Below are 17922 nucleotides of genomic sequence, written 5' to 3' on the forward strand. Positions count from 1 at the left end.
AAGGACTCCATTTGTAGGATGCTAACTCCACTCAAGCATCAGGTGAGGAGTGTAGATGCCTAACTCAGTTTTGTGAACTGAGCATACAGTAGAGTGCTTTTGTGTAGATGCCTAACTCAGTTTTCTCTAGGTGTAATGGTATTTAAAATCAGGTGTTGCAGCATGGGCAGGAAATTATTTTGGGCAGAGTGCCGCTTGCTGAGTTTTGGCAAGCTGTCGAGGGCCGCATGACAGGCATCCCAGGGCAGATAAATATTAATTTTCTAAATTTTTTAGGGGCTCCGCGGGCCAGATAGAATGGCCTGGAGGGCCGCATTTTGCCCACCCCTGTATTACAGTATCTAATACAATGTAATTTTTAAGCATACATCTCAAAACAATTTAATCATTAATGAAATAATCAACTCTAGAGCTCTGATAAAAATTATTTCTGTATCTATTCTTTAATATTAACTAAATCCATATGTATGAAAGACAGAAATGGATTCCATAGTGTTAGACAAGAAACACTTAACAGTTGTGCAAATGGCAGCTTTGATGAGCTAATTACAGCTCATTAAAATGTCTTTGTGGCTGATGTAATATTTTTTGTCTTGAGAGATGACACAAGCAGGGTATGCACAATCAGTAGCTTTTTTACTTGCTTATGCCAAGAGGAAGAAATTAAATTCAAATCCCATAGAGATTAAATTGCTGGTGTAGAAGATTATAAACATAACTAGCTCTTTTATTCCTTTGGACTTCATCAGAGGGGTTCTACAAAAATAGTAAGTATAGTGAAAGGTCCTTTCGTATTCCAGTAGTTTGGTATGCTCTAAATGTAAAGTACAATAGTGACACAACTTAATTGTATATTTACTGAGAAACAGCATGTTATTTTACATTGGTAATGCCCTGACTATATGGTAACTCTACTGGAAGCAATCTTAATTATATATTAACTTTAATTCATGGGTGAGCCTCAAGGTTTTAAATCAGATAAACGCATCTAAAACTGGGATTTCTTGTCCTACTCTCAGCTCTTTCCAGCTTGCTGTTTTTATGGTACCACTTATTCTCACGTGTGGGTCTAGAGCAGGCTCTTGTAGCTTCTAAGTAAAATCTTGGATCCACCTTTTGCTTGTAACGTGGGATAAATTAAGGCCAAAATGAATCTGAAATTAATTTTAAGGACGTGGGGAGGGGTGATGAGGTCTAGACAGAAAGGTGCTTCTGTTGAAGCAGAAAGCTGGGGCTCAGTATAGTTAAGAAAACGAGTGATGTCCTTAAATGCATAACTCCCAACTTCAGTGCTTTGCTTTAAAAAAAAAGAAAAAAGGATGAGATTCTGGTTTGTTCTTCAGCCTCTATAGTAAATTCTTTCCTATTCCCCTAATAGCTGTGCAGAAATGTTATCTTGCCAAGTGTAGGAGAAATTAGAGCATAAATTGGGTGTAGTCTATCATTTTATCTCCAATCTTCTACATTTGACAACAACACAAGACGAATAAGAAAGCTTAGAAATAAGAAAAAATGTTGGAAAAATTGTTCAAGAATCAATTGTTCACAACAATGGAAATAATTATTTTCATGATGCTGTCAGGCAGAGGTAGGTATACGTGTTACATTAACTGGATTATAAAATTATGAAGGCTTGGATCTTTGAGATAAAATTATGAAGGCTTAGATCTCTCACTGGACCCCCTGTTTCAGATTGAAGTACCAAAGTAGAACAAATTCACTTGAGCTGTTGATACTTCAGAATAATTGGTGGTTAAACCCAGGTCATCTTCCCTCATTAAGCACTTGGTAAGCGGGTCAGCTGTGTCAGCCAGGTCTGACAAAACAGACACTAACAATTCTAAATTGTTTTGCTTTGTATCTTTCTTTGTTTCCAAAAAATGATGGCTGCAAATCTCTTCAACAGAGAGGAGGGACTTAAAGCTGTGTCTCCAACATCTTGGATCAGTAAGCAATGATGCAACAGAGAGTTTTGACTTGCAAAAGGGGATATCATTTGCCTTAGTGATCCCATATTCAGAAGCAGCCAAGAGCCTGCCCAGTTCCCCAAATTAGATCAGCCTCTGGAAATGCTAACTTGCACTTGGCTTCTCTTCGTCACCTGTGGGCACTGAGAGTTAGAATATACTTGGAGAGTAGTCTGCTCCAAGCATTTTTCCTCTCTTCCCCCAAACTAAGCCATGGCTCACCCCACATCAGGACCCATAGGGAAAGCTCCGGTATCAAGCCAGGAAGGGCCCTTAACACTGGTGGTACTCCATGTCCCAGCTTTCCACCCCCCTGTATGACAGAGGAAAGCTGCATGTGACAGAATAGAATAGAGAATTGGACCTTTTTAATTTCAGGGCCATCCTCTAATTTCCTGGAGACCATAGCATATACCCTCACACTTTATGCCTGCTGCCATCCTCCCATACATATTGGACAGACAACACGGTGAAGTGTAATTTAGTGCGCCACGTCAGATAGCCCTTTTGGGCTTTGAGTAATCACTTGAAATCACCCTCTGTGTTTTCACTGAGCTAAAAAAACAGAATTACTCTAGTGACTCTCTGTTCTTGACAAGGTTCACAGGCATGTCAACGGCACTTCTGAAGTGTATTTTGTATCAGCATGTCACTAACATTTATACAGTAGAGTGCTTTTGTTTAATTACTTTACACTTCTCTGACAGTTTATTAATCTGCCAGTTTAATCCTTCATTACATTTTATGACAAGAGGATTATGTATAATATATTTTGATGTGTTTAAGAATTAGTTGTCACTGAAAGCTGCTATTTGAAATAAATTTGAGGTAGGCACAGTGTTTTGATGCAAGTACACAAGGTGAAAATGCATCCTTCTTTGTTCCCAATAAATATGAAGGCTGTAAGATTGACTGCTGATAGAGAACTGTGCCCACTTTTTTTTTTTTTTTTTACTAAATAACTTGAATTATAACTCTGTGATAGTATAAAGGCTGCTTTTGATTTGGCTTTAAATGGGAATTTTAGAGTATTTTATTTGCCTTCATTTTTTTCAAGTAATTTTTCCAAGTATTGGATTTTACTGTATAGCTAGCAACATACACTGAATTCAGAAGTGTTCAAAATAAGCAATGAAAAATTATAGTCTAATGAGAGCCCATGTTGCTTGCAGCAAAGGGTGGTGCTGACTTTTCAAGGCAGGCTCAAAAAATTAGTGAAGTATAATTTTCCTTTAATTTTTTGCTAATGCCAACATATTGTACATGAAAAGGCTAGGGTTGCTTAACTAAGAGTGACTTTCAAAATATATTTAATGCCTTGTGTTGTTGCTGTTTAGATGTGGTATTAATATGACATCAGTAATAGGCTGTTTGGAAGAGATGGGTTTTAGTAACAGCTGGTTTCATCTTTAACTTTGCATTAGATACTTGTGAGCAGACTTTTTTCCTTGTAGATAAGGGTAAAAATAAGCACCTGAGAGTGATTTTAAGGGGCTATTTGACAAGAGCAACAGCGGATGCCTCAGTGTTCATCTCAACACTGCACTGTGCCTGTGACCGATCTGGCTCTGGCACCTAATTTAAATCTGAAGTTTGGGGTAAGATTACAAATGAGATCAACTAGTTCTTGTTTCCATCATTGCCATCCTAATTATTGTTATAATTAGTCATGTCCACTAGCAAAGGGTTGTTTGGTTTTTTTAAGCCTTTTGATTTCCAAAATTTGTTTTGCTGGTTACTATTGAATAATGCAGCTGACTTGCTTAATTTTATCTACTGAAGAAATAGCTAGTTCTAAGAAGCCTTTAAATGATCAGTTTAATGAGTATGCCTGTAAGAAGGCTTTAGTTCCTTCGAGGGATACAGAATTATTACCAAAAATATCTGGGCTTTCATAGCTATGGGGATCTGTTTCTAACTCATCCTTTAGCCTCAGTTAAATCATGATTGTACCTTTATTTGAAACAAGATATTTAAATAGTAACTGGAATTCAAATAGCAGACTGAATTCTAGTACAGTGTTGTGAAAGCTGTTTGCATGACAGAGCTCCAGTTAATGAAGGAGAAAATAGGAAGTGTTTCCCCAGAGCCCTTTGCATTTTAATTGAAATATAAGCTGTATAAAGTATTTATAAAGGTAGAATTGAGCATTTTGTGGCTTTGTTAATATTTTTGTTAACAAGATAAAATATACAAGCTTTCCATTTTAAAGTTTAATATTCAGTTAAGGTGATTTGTCTTTATATTTCAAACAATATCATGTCAGTAGCAGACTTTATATACACTGTATATTTCATTAATAGAAAGGAAAGGTTCTTAATCAGTTTACTGTGGTAGACAATGAGAAAAGCAAAATACTACTATCTCAAATATCATGGCAAAAAAGAAACCTGTCTGGTTCCCTGACTGGGAGAAGGACAATTTTAAAATAATTTTAATGCATATTTATTAGCATGATTTTAAATCCAATTTAGCACCTCATGTATATAACGAGGGAAATATTTTTAAATGTGCTAACTCATCAATTCTAGGGACGTTTGAGTACATTATTATCACTTCAAATGTATTACTTTGGCTAAAGAGAAAATGCTGCATTTGTGGAGAAACAGAAGGAGGAGTTCTGACACTCATTCTGTATCTCAGAATGATGTGAAAATAAGAAGACTGATCTTTGGTAATTTTAATGTGAACACATTTGAAGAACATATGAATGAATGTAGGACTGAAAGGACCCTCTAGACTCTTGAACCCAGTCCTCTGTATTTACTGACAACCCTTTTTCCATTTAGTGCTTATACCACAATGACAAACAAGCACACATTAAAATGGCCAAATATATGGTTATATGTGTGGGAACAAAGAATGGTGTTATGCTTCAGGATGGTAGCTGGTACACTGAAGAGTAAGGAGACAGAAAAGGATTTAAGGGTCATGATAGATAACCAACTGAACATTAGTTTGCAGAAGGATGCCATACTTAGCAAGGCAAGCACATTTCTTTTAATGGATTGCTGTGCCTGCTTCTGGTGTCTACACTTCAAAAGACATACTTTGAGTTGCAAATGGTAAGGGAAATAAGGCAATGAAAAAGGACTCTACAAGTATATCAGAAATAAGAAGAAGGCCAAGAAAAATATAGGTCCCTCACAGCTGATACAGAGAGGGCTGAAGTATTTATAATGCTGTTTTTACTTCAGCCTTCACATATAAAGTCAGCTACCAGATAATGAAGAGAGGTAAAGATAGGGAAGGAGGCAAACTGCCTAGAGTAGTGGAATAACAGGTTATGGGTTATTTAGACAATCTAGATGCTTTTAAGTACACCAGACAAAATGTGGCCTGCAGTACTAAAGGAACTGGCTGAGGTAATTTCAGAGCCATTGACTATCATATTTGAGAACTCATGGCAGTCAGGTGAGGTCCTCGATAACAGAAAAGGGCAAATACAGATACTGTCTTTAACAAATGGAAGAAGGAGAATCCAGGGTCAGATCAGCCTGACCGTGATACCTGGAAAAATCACGGAGCAGATCATCAACTAATTATTTATAAGCACCTGGAGAAGAACAAGGTGATCAGGAGCAGCAAGCATGGATTCGCAAAGAGAAAGTCATACCTGACCAATTATTTCCTTGAGGCACAATGAGATGACTTTTTATGATAAGCTATTAGGCTCTTTTGATGGGAGAAAGTAATGGCTGTGATATACCTTGATTTTTAGCAAGGCTTTTGACATTGTTTTCCACAACATTCTTATTAATAAGCTAAGTAAATACAGACTAAATAGAAGTACTGTAAGGTGGACAAAAAACTGGTTGGATCATCGTGCTCAATTAATGGCTCAGTATCGAGTTGGGCAGAGGTATCAAGTGGGGTTATCCACAAGTCTGTTCTGGGTCCATGATCTATGAGTGCCTATATGGGGAGCTGGCTTGTTTGGAAAAAAGTTATAATGGGATCCAGTGATTGGAAACTGAAGCTAGATGAATTTAGACTAGAAATAAAGTACAGGGTGTTTATAAAGTCCTTGTGCAAGTTTAAACTTTAATAACTTTGGATATACAGATGATGGAAGCAAACTGTAAACAGAAATTGAAAGCATAATTCATTAAGTTTTTTAGCATAATATAAAGATCACAAATGCAATTCATGAATCACTCGGCAGTGACTGTAAAATGTTTTCTGCGAGTTGGAAAATCGGATTGAGTGATGTGTCATGAAAGATGGCAGTTACGTTGAAGTTTAGAAATTTGAGCTGTATTGTGTTAAAACTTATTGCATTATTGCTTTCAATTGCTGTTTACAGTTTGCGTCTATCATGTGTACATCCAAAGTTATTAAACTTTAAAATTACACAAGGGCTCTATAAACACCCTGTACATATTTCAGTGTGGGCAAAATTAACCACTAAATATCTTTTTTAGAGACATAGTGGGTTTTCAGTCACATAAATTTTAAATGATAACTGAATATTTTGCTAAAAAAGGCATGATCTAGCTGTATGAAAAAATGCTTGATTGGTACCTGAAGGAGCTTGAACTAGATATTTATAATGGCCTTATAATTTTGGACTTTCAGATGCTTATCTGCCAGTAACTCTTGAAGTTAACAAGTGGTGAACTGAAATTATATTTCCAAGGTAAAGAAATGCCGGGCACACTTTTTGAAGATAATTAAATTCCATTTTAGTTAAAGACTGTTTTCATGTAAAGAAAAAGTCTGCTTCGTAACTCGGCTGTGTTTGCATCAAGAGGCTTCAGTACTAGAATTCAGTACGTTCATGAATGCTGAGCCATGTGATCAAAACTTGTTAAGGTTAGCTATGTTATTAACTTATGCCAATGAGCCTCACTTTCCATACCAGTAAGACAAAGAACAGGATAAATAGTAGCTAAGTGATTTTCTCCTCACAATTCAGAATAATCAAGCTCACGCCTTCAAGTAAATCTGCAGGACTTTAACTTTTCGTGTAGCCATTTGTGCACCAGACCCCACAGGGCTCATGCAAGTGTTAATTTTTTTTTAATTGCACTAAATTGATGTATTGTTAGATTTACATTCTATAGGCAGCATTGATACCAAATGTCCACATGGCAATTGCCTAGACAACATTTTAGATATTGCCAGAAATGTGAACACCTGCATGCTTTCAGGATTATTTTCACATCCTTAGCTAGCTTTGCTTGGACAGATGCCTTATTTTATTACCTTTCTCACAAAACAAACAGAACTGGTTAGCAGTCTGTCCAAGATTTTCATGTCAGCTTCCTCAGCAGCTGCTAGGCGTTCTTTTTCTTAATATGATCTAGCAGTCTCAGTTGCTTGTGGATAGAATTTGAATGTAAGCGTGTCTTTTTTTCAGAAGAACTCAAATATAAGTGAATAGGCTGTGAGCTTAATGAATGTAGATTGCTTTCTCCCTTCTTCAGCGTTAAACATCTGAATCAATACTGCTGTGTTAGAACCATCTTAATGTAAACCTTATAAACTTAACATATATAATGTTCTTTTGACAGGTTGTCAATTGCATATATAATCTCTGCTCTAAATGGCAACAATAATCTGTCGAATTGTATTGGAAGTAAATTGTGAGCAATCTCTTGTTCTTGCAAGTGAAAAAACTGGGGGGAGAATGTTTTTGAAATCACGTAGTAGTGGTGCCCAATTTACTGGCTCCATGGGCCAGGTGAGTGGTGTGGGGTCAGTTTGAGGGCCAGATCCTGTATGGGGTCAGTCTGTGGGTGCAGTCCAGTGTGCTCATCTGCCTCCACATGTTGGTCAAACCCTGGGCACCCAGTGCAGCCACACCAGCCTGACCTCACATGGTGGATCTGGTTGCACACAAACCTAACCCCACAAGCCAGCACCATGTTGTTAGGCCCAGAGGATTTCCCATGGGTCGAGAAATTTGGCAATATAGGAATGGCAGTTAACCCTGCCACTGCCCCCTCCTGCCAAATTTCTGAACTGGGGAGCCTTGCAGACCAGATGAGTCATCCAGATCTATGAGTTGGATTTGGCCAGTGGGCTGGAGGTTGAGTACCACTGGCCTCTGGTAATTTTGTAGTAATATTTCACAACTGTTTTATTGTAAGAAGTAATATTAATTTATACATAGTGTGCTAATATTAAAGGGAATAAAAAATTGAGAGAATTGTTTAAGAAAAATTACAGTCTACTAGATTAAAGTAACAATTGTTTAGAGGTTGGTTAATCAGTTTCATTGTCACAGTATAACTCCTGTTATTAAAATAATGCCAAATTTATAATTACTGTGAAGGGAAGATTGCTTGTGTCATGTTAATTATAAGCTGGCATAATATGGGGAAGTGTTCTGTAAAATTTTCAACAATGTTTCAGTTCAAACATACACTGCAATTGTTACTGAACTCTGCAACAGTCTAATATTTGTATTGTTTTAGGAGCTAGTGCGAACTGGTGTTTACTCTTAGTAAGAGGGGAGCTGATGTGAAATGAGCAGACACATTGCTCTGATGCTTTTAGGCAGAAATGCGCTCATTTTAAGAGGTTAATTGCTAGTGAATTTTAATTTTCATGCCATATGTTCTTATTGTGATTTGCCGCCTTTTTTTTCCAGCTCTTTCAGGGTGCTCACAGAAGTTACATTTTTTGTGCGATGGGGCCGCTGAAAAATATGTTTTATATGTTGAAGCCTTCCTTTCTCTCCTTTCCCTCCTTCTGCAGAAAAGTTTTGCATTCTGTCATTTAATTCTTGAACAAAGAAAATAACCTTGAATATGTGCAACTTCTGTTGTTTCTTGGTCATAATATGTCTACAAAAAACTTAATCAGGCACACTTTATTTAGAAATCTTGTTTTTACCAACTACCAATGGCTCTCCCTTCTCTCTTATATTTTCTTATACTGTATTTTTGGAGCTCATATTTTAAGTCAGTTGGGGTTCAAACCTATTAGAAGGCAGATGTCTATGTGAAATGTTTAGATTTTAAGAGGTGTTTATGTAATTTAAATTTCCAGAGAAGTCTTAAGTCAGTGAAATTTAAATCTCAGCACTCTAAGTATTTTCTTTCTTGTGTCCCTCTCTCTTGGTCTTACAAAATGTTCAGTTTAGATATATAATCTTCAAATACCTTTATTCATCCTTTTTTGTTCATCCCTTTCATATAGTATCCAATGTTTTGTGTAATTTCAAAGAGTTTGTGGCTTAAAATACAACCTTTCATTTTTAAACTGTAAACTTTGTGAAACATAGACCTGTAAGGCCTTTCTTTTCTTGCAGGAGTAAGTATTTTTAAATCCTTGACAGCCATTTTTTCAGGTTAGAATTGATGTTGTCTTTTATTTTTTGTCTATTTAATTTCTGCGAACTAAATAAAATTCTCCTAAGAAAATCTGAACTGGCTTTTAAAAGAAGATTCCAGACATCCTTACATTCAAATTGATTTGAGGTCTTAAACTTTAATTTAGTGTGTAAGAACAGTAGCAATATTTCATGACATTAGGCAGTGTACAATATCTGATTATTTTTTGTACTGTTGTCCTATTTCAAAATGTTTCTTGTATTTCCAGGGAGAAAATGCAGTTTGGGAATTAGATGTCTTTAAAATAAATAAACAAACAAATAAATAAATAAGGATATTTCTTAAAGATATAAGCCTTAGATAGATAAAGTTATTGTTTTCTAATGGCTGTTCATTTTCTTATATGAAATAAGTTGGTATTCTTGGTACTAATGCCTGTGACAAAGGTAACTAATATTTACAAATGTTTGTCTATCGAAACGGTATCTTTAGAAATAGAATGGATATCCCTGGTGTGTGTGTGTGTTTATTTTTTTGTCCCCCATGATGGTGAAAGAAACCAAGGGAAGAAATGCACTGGTAAATTTTTAGTACATGCACATTTAGTGAATTTTGTTTAGTATGATGTAACAACCTAAAATAGAATTTTACTTTTAATGTGTTGGGTGTGGGCAGTTATTGAATCAGAAGTTAACAACCCCAGCATTAAAAGTGAAAACCTGGTCACAAGTATTACACATCCAGAAGCTGACACTTCATTAAAATAATAAATTGATAGCATAAAAAATAGACTTCATGAGAAAAAGATGAAGGTGGCCATGCTGGATCACACCAGTGATAGGGTAAATTTCTTCCTAATCTACAATAGAACAAAGTTGTAGTCCATATGTATATTTATTAATTGCAACTTAACCTTCTGTAGTTATTTATGGTTTTTTTTATGTTAATCTGTTTTTCTCTAGGTATTGATGTGGGAATAATTAATGACTGTTCCTGTTTCCTCCTTCATCTGTGTGTTTACACCTGTGATATACCAAAGTATTGCTGAGGGCAGGGAGGAGTCATTTTTTTAAGATGTATTATATTGGCACTAGTCAGTTAATACATTTCAAATAATGAGAAGGCACACTTGTCGTTTTGTAGTTTCAGTTATCATGAAGCATAGTGCTTTTAATAACATATGCAGAATTATTAAAGGTGAAGGCACTATTCTCTGTCTCTAGACTGCTCACTGTCTCTGGAACCAATGAGACAGTTGAGAAACGGAGTGTATATTACCCTGTAACTTTTGAGATGGCCACATCTTCCAATAGAGACAGAAGAGCCTTGTTTAGAATTAATCAAGTGTACCAAAAATAATATTAGTATGTCTGTCACTGAGAGTTGAAATGCATTTCACAAACAATTCTGCGCATAAAGAGGAAAGTCTTATGATTTTATGTTCCGTGATTTTTCTAATTTACTTAGAATATTTGGTTTTAAATAGAATTTCATAGGCTTTACTGTGATTGTGAAATAACTGATAAAACATTTATTATAAAACATTCCTTGTAATTCCTACATTCTTCTATCCAGTAGTCATGTTCAACATTAGCTATATCCTTTTCTTTGTATCAAAGAACAAAGATAGTCTTTTGCTTGATATTTGCTTTCTGATTACATTTGTTATGACACTACTTGTATTGATCTTCTCTGTATACATTCTTGTACCTTTCTAGATCGTTGACGCCTTTTGCTAATGATGCTACAATTCACTATTTGCTAAATATTAATGTAGGAACATTTATTTTGTTGAATATTCATGCTACTTGTCAACATACGATATATTAGACAAATACCTCTGCATAAACTTGATAAGTTTGTGACTACAGTAATTTTATTTATGTACACATGTTGTTTGGACTCCTCACATAGAGTTACTCATTGGCAGGGGTCTTAAGCCAGGGGTAACCAAGATATGACCCATAGGTCTGGATTGTGGGGTTCCCCATGCATCTGGAAATTTGGTAGTAGATGAGTAGTGGCAGTGTCAGCTGCCATGGCTGCTGGAACTGTGGTAATTAATACTGCAGCCACACATTCTGCCCATGAGGCCGGATGAGTTGAGCAACACTGGCCTAACCTAAGAATTTGTCTTCCTACTTCAAAGACATCCTTATGTGGAAGTAAAAGTTTGCAAGACTAAGGTTACATACACACCTTTAGATAATCTGGGAGAATTTTCCTAGGTTTGTTCTCCTAGAAGAGAAATTTAACCAAGAGCTCTGTGTGAGGCCCAGAAGAATGGAGAACTTTTAGTGTTGACATAGTTCAGCTTGCGGGGAGGGTTGGCTGGATTCACACATCTTGGCATATTCTGCAGGTACCTTAGTCTGCCTGGTGACAGATGGTAGAAGTTCAGCAGAGCAACCTGGTTGACTGACCCAGACTGATCAGTCACAATGTGTTTCCCTGCAGCACAATATGGGGATTGTGAAGGTGGTGTGTTTTGCTCCCTGCTGGAGCAGCAGAATCCAGTGAGTCCAGTAATACTGTGTCCTTCAGTGGTGGGCGGGGGTGGGGGGAAGAGATGCTGAAGGATTATGTTCTGTTGTGAAAGAAGCAATGGCATATACAGACATTTGCTCTCCCAGACGCAATTCAGCTGGGAACAACTTAACCCTAATTGTTCCCAGGTTATTTTTCTCTCAGAATGGCCATTTATACTCTGGGAGAAAAAGCCTGAACATCCGTACACTTATGGTTTCTCCTGAGAAGAGTCACTGCTCTCCCATGAAGAAGTGAATATCTGTACAAGGCCTAAATGAAGGTTAGCTTTATGAGTAAGCAGATAAAAAAAAAAAATAGATTGCTGCAAAATATTAATAACAATTGACATTGCCCTGAAACACACTGTTTAAGATCTTGGTATGTCTCTGTAGCTGAGGTTTGATCTACTTTAACAGACTTCTACCAATGAAACTAGATTATTAAAGAGTTTGTATGACTGGATGGATATTTAGGATTAATTAGGCTTTTTGAATATGTTTACCCTTCCCAAATGTATGATTTTGGAGATATTTTAAATGTTATTGAATTCTCTATTAGGGAAAGTACATTCATACCTTTTAACGTAGTATTTTAGTTTGAAATAAAAAGTTTTTAATTAATAATAGGCATTATGTGTTTCTTAAGGTTTTTTGGGTTTTTTTTAATGTTTTTCTCCCCTTCATTTCCAGGTCTAGCTGTTTCACTTCAATTGCTTCATGGAGATATTGAACAAATAAGGAGGGAGTACACATCTATGTTTACCCATGGAGTATCAATAACAAGGAAGCTGGGTTTTTCCAATATTATTATGCCTGGTAAGTTAATAAAAATAAAGGGTGTCAGGTAAGAAAAATGGGATATTACTCAGTTTTAAATTTCTTTCCAGAGAAATTCTATACTTCAGCCATTTCAGACTTCAAGCCACTGAGTCTTTTAAATAGTTCTTTTTTAAACTTACTGAATTTACTTGAATATAATACAAGACTTTTTCCTCAGTCAGCATGGGAGGAAAGCTCCTTGTCTTATATTTTCATACAAGAAAACTTAATTAAATACATTGCCTATCATTAAGCTGCTGCCAAAAGCAGCATGTGCTCAGTAATAGAAACCAACTATGAAGCTGATGAAATGCAGCCAACACAAAGCATGACTATAAAAAAAATGGCCTGTATTAGCCAAACTTGCTGATGGGAACCTGCCACAAGGGCAGGTTACTGCAGCTCACGTAAATAAGTTATATGGTAGTGCCTGTTGTGCTTAGTCTTCCTATACAAACTATGCATAGTTTGTATTATATGTAAATGGAACAAGAGTGCTGCTTAAAGCATGTTTATGGAGTACCTGTGCTAAAACTTGAAGCAGTTTCAAAAAAGGTAAAATGCTTTAATTCTGAATCAACTAAGTCTATGGATACCCATGGTACTAAGTCATTGTTTTCAGATTTGCCCCTCACTTTCATGTACAACATCTGAACATACCCACTGTAGGGTAAAGGGCTAAAATGAATCAAAACTGGGTTAACTAAATTACTACAGGCATGTTTGATTTAAAGTCAGTGTTTTCCAAGTTGCCTCTTACTTCCACGTGATCAGAGAGAGCACAGCCTGACAGTAAGGGGGAGAAAGGGCTGCAGGAGGAAGTTGGGGAGGCAGAGGGCAAGGGGCCTACCTGACCCCCCATATTTATTTTCCCTTATGTAACAATGGGAGGGGGACACATTCAAGGCAAACCTCCAAAAATTAGATTCTATACTTGTAAAGTTATAACAAATTCATAACTTTTCCGTATATGGAATCTAATTATTGGGGGACCATCTTATATTCAGGTGAATACAGTAAGAAAATAAGAGACAAAGTATTGGGATTGCTGCTTTATTATATGATGGACTGTGAGGAGTAATTCTAAGTTAATATAGGATAGGTACTATCCCAGTTGGTATGATCCCAGGGTAGTCCTGGGCCCATGCTGATCATCAGCTTATTATCAGCATTAGGACCCAGGGTATCACCAGGTCTGGAAAACATACCATATATTTAATTTAAGGTATAAAGCAAACCAGTCACAATGATGTTTTACCTTATATATGGAACATCTTTGTCACTGGTTTACCATTTTATGGTGCCATAAATTGGCTGAACAAGTGACATATTTTCATAATAGTTGCCCTTAGGTGCCACTCTGTCCTGTCCTGCCTTTTGCCTGGCTTCAGACTAACATGGTTAACCACCCCTCACTACTAAATGGGCATTTCTCTTTTTAGCATTTGGTACCTCTGGATTGGGATTGAGTGAGTTTGGCGTGCTTTCATGACAGTAATATCTTAGAGACAGTTGGACACAGAATGGATGTGCCCTCAGAGATGTGCCCTACAGAACTTTGAGATTAATAAAGCATTATTATGATTATTTTGCAAATAATGATGGGGAATTAGGTTGTAATGTTTAGTAAAACATACTAAATGATTCAAACATTATAATTTAACTATGAATCTTACATGTATTTAATAGATGAGTGAGATTTAAATAATATAGACTGTTGCATAATTTGATTAGTTTGGTGGATGTCAGTGCAGTATGTAATGTAAATCAATTCAATACATTTTAAAAATATTATATACATGATGATTATGGATGCAGATATAATGAACACAAAATAATTCCCAGTGAAGAAAGTCTCTTTGTCTTATTCTTAGCAGTCCACGATTTAATGAACCGCTGCTGTGCAGTGCCATATTTCCTATGATTGTCATAAATAACTCTTTCCTCCTATTTCCTTATCTTTCTATTGTGAGAGACAGCGATGTTTAAAATTATTATAAAAACTTGTCATAATAGTGCAGTATCTGCCCCCTCAGTTTCAGAGCTAAGTATTACGCAGGTTCAATTGAAAACTTAAAAAATAGAGAGAGATTTCACTGTGCTGTTTCATCATCTCAAAAATTGTCTATATTCTTCTGTTTTGGAATCACACAGCTTTTGTCTATCTTTACTGGTGCAAATGAGATTTGTATTGAGCTGAAATAATCACCATACCCTTGAAATTTATATATTCCACATTGCTATTCAGAAGAGTATACTATATATAGTGAGTCGCTTGCAATAGATCAGCCACTGAAATCACTGTGGGCTTTTAAAACTCTTTCATCTCATTTTCTTTCAGCTTCTTTTCTTTAGCAATATTTCTAAAGCGGTAATCAATTGAAATAAATTAAGAAATTAATATGGCTATTTGATAGGGGAAACATTAGTTTTATTATTTCCTTTCTTTTTGTCGCAGTTTAGTATTTTGTTCAGGTCAATTAACTCTCAAGTGAGTGCTCATAATCAAACCATCACTGAATTATTTAATAATAGACTTGGCATGCAATGTAGCTTAGATTCTCTGCAGTTTAAATGGGAGTATCTGCATGCAAAATGCCAGATTAGAAAACACTTTTCCTTTCTGATGCACTTTGTACTGTAATTGCCCTTCATTTACCAGCTAAAACTGACCCTTTTCTCTTTGAGGATTTTAGCTCTATCATTAAAAGTAATGAGGATCAGCATACATGCTGTATCAGAGATTAAACAATGGTATAATGCATGTGTGGCAGTGCACTGTGTGTGCCTGCCACTTTAAGGGCCTGGAGCTGGCAGCCTCCAGGTGCCTGACGAGGGCAGCCATTTTGAGACATGGGCTGCCTATATAAACAGGGCAGTTCGGCTGCAGAAGGCGAGGCAGCAACATCGCCTGGCTGGACGGCTGCTGAGATCACCCGGAGGTGGGGGAAAGCTGCAAGGGGATGGTTAGGAGGCTCGTGGTCCTGGGCATGACCTGAAACTGCATCCTGCCGGGAGTGGGTGGTCTGGTGGGGCTCTCAGTGGCGCGGGAACCCCAGGAAATGCCAAGCCAGTTATCACCCCGGTGAAAGGTGGGTCGGGGCGCCTTAACCCCTAGCTCCCACCACCACCGGGTGGGTTACCCTAGTGTTTGTTGGAGGGCCTAGAGGGCCAGTGTTGTGAGGGGCCCAGAGAGGGTGGACCCCGAGAGTGGGAGTGATGTGGGCGTGGTGCTGCGGTTGCCCCCAAGAGGATGGGGAGTAGTGGCACGGTGAGGCCCAGTGACAGAGTGAGCGGCTAGAGAGACCCAGCCCGAAGGGGAGAGTACCCTCGACTGGCCCAAGCTGGGGCCAGGACTACGGTAGTCAGAAGGGCCGGGGGCCCACCGCGAGGGACGCCCAAGAGCCGGGGGCCTGGGGTTTCGACTGGCCTGGAGGTGGGCCAGGGCAAGAGGCCGAAGGTTCCGGGGGGACCACACCTGAGAGGGGAACATGGCTTCGGGGGAGCTAGGTAGCCCGGATGACGGCGGAGTGGCCGCCTGAGAGGAGAGGATCATAGAGGGGTCCTGTACGGATGATTCTGGGGCCCAGTGTGGGGCCGGTGATCATTTTAATTGAACTTGTTATCATCAAAGGCGTGGCGGGCGAGATAGGCTGGCGGTTGCCCAGAGACAGGTGGGCGGGCCGTGGAGATCGGCCCCGTGCTGGCCCCGTCGCAGCATGTTTTTGTACAGCAATGGCTTTTGTGCCGCTGGAGTCTGACAGGGTGAAGCCATAGAATGCTCTTTCCAGGGCACATGAACTATTAATTTAAAACCTCAACTGTTTTAGGAAATAGGAAAGAAGATTCAGATGGATTGAAAAGCCACTCATTTCTCAGCTTTAGTCAAATCTCACATGTATCTCCCTTGATGGCTAGGAAAAAGAAATGCTATGGAACAGGTTCTTCCATGTATTTTCTATATAATCAAGCTACAGGGGCAAATTCTGTACTACCCTATGTTTCTGGACCTTGCTTTAATAATTTGATGCACAGGCAAAAATTCCATCTTTCCAAAAATGTTCAGAAAGCATTATACAGAGTTAGGCACAAGGCACATATGTTTAGACCCTCAGCTGAGATCTGATGAGCAGTTCCTATTCACCTTCAAGGAAATATGACCACACAATTACTTATGACCAAATCCAGCTGTGTCACACAGGCAGATTATTAGTTCTGAAGGATATACAGTATAGTCCAGCTCCATCAGCCACCAAACCCATTCAGTGCTTGAGTTCAAGTAGTGCTTCCATTTTGAACTTCAAAGTACCCTAGGCATCTATACTTAAGCTTCTGCACATGCTTGAAAGTGATCTGAATTGCTCATCTAATAGACAGCTAACTCTAACCTCAGCTCTGTTGGGATCCAGATAGGGGCTTTTACAGCATCAAAGGCCACAGACAGACAATTTTAGCCTGATCTGGCCCCAGAAAGCTGTCTACAGCCATGACCAAACAGAAATGCATACCTGCAGACCTCTTTCAAAGGGCCCGATCCCATGAAAATCTGAACCCCCATTGTATGAGGGTTCAGGTGGCCATGCTCCAAACTAGAGCACGCTTTGTAACTTATGTCTGCAGAGCTCCCAGCCTGTCACTGTTTTCAGAATGGGAGGGGGTAAAAGGAGCAGAAGGAGTTTGGTCTGGGCTTTTTTTAACTGGTGCTGGAAGGTGGGGTGGGTGGATTGGAGCCCCACCACTCCATCTTCCAGCGTTGGCTGAGGAAACCCAAGAATGAGCTCCCTCTGCTCCCTTTCTCTCTCCCATTCTGAAAACAGCATCCAGGCTGGGAGTGGTGTTGCTACAGAGACTGGGCTGCAGGTTCTCAGCTATCCCCAACTCCGAGACCCAACAGCGAACTTCTGTTGGGTCCGGGTGCTTGTTGCAACTCATAGCGCTTCCTGCAAAGCACTATGAGTTGCACTGGGGAGCTGCCTTTCTGTCTGTGCCCTAAATTCCCAAAAGAACCTGATCTGTTAGGCATGCTGAGAGCCTGTCAGGACTGTTTATACATTTTACATTAAATAGTGATTCATTAAAAAACAGGGAAAAAACCCCTAACATTGGGGTCCAGCAGGAAGATGGAGTCACAACATTAGCAAAAGTAGCATAACAGTTGAGAGTGACTACCATAGGTTTTGGATTATACAGAAGTCAAAAGTTGACTTCTCAACATACCATCTCACTCAAAAGTGGATCCAGCTAACTATAGGCCCATTAGCCTGACTTCTATCCCGGGGAAGATCTTAGAAAAGTTTATTAAAGAGGCCATCCTTAATGGACTGG

General features: G+C 38.3%; 1 protein-coding gene across 1 annotated transcript in view; it reads left to right on the forward strand.

Annotated features, from left to right (window-relative positions):
• The window catches only part of DOCK4 (dedicator of cytokinesis 4), a gene marked incomplete at its 5' end in the record, with an annotated part of 280590 nt that overhangs the window by 111963 nt on the left and 150705 nt on the right, over positions 1 to 17922 (forward strand). The window contains one exon of the mRNA XM_025208759.1: positions 12469 to 12594. Coding sequence (XP_025064544.1) covers positions 12469 to 12594 — 126 coding nt within the window. The remainder of the gene's footprint in view (positions 1 to 12468; positions 12595 to 17922) is intronic.

The sequence above is a fragment of the Alligator sinensis genome, unplaced genomic scaffold, assembly GCF_000455745.1.
Source record: "Alligator sinensis unplaced genomic scaffold, ASM45574v1 scaffold297_1, whole genome shotgun sequence".
NCBI classification, from domain to species: Eukaryota; Metazoa; Chordata; order Crocodylia; family Alligatoridae; genus Alligator; species Alligator sinensis.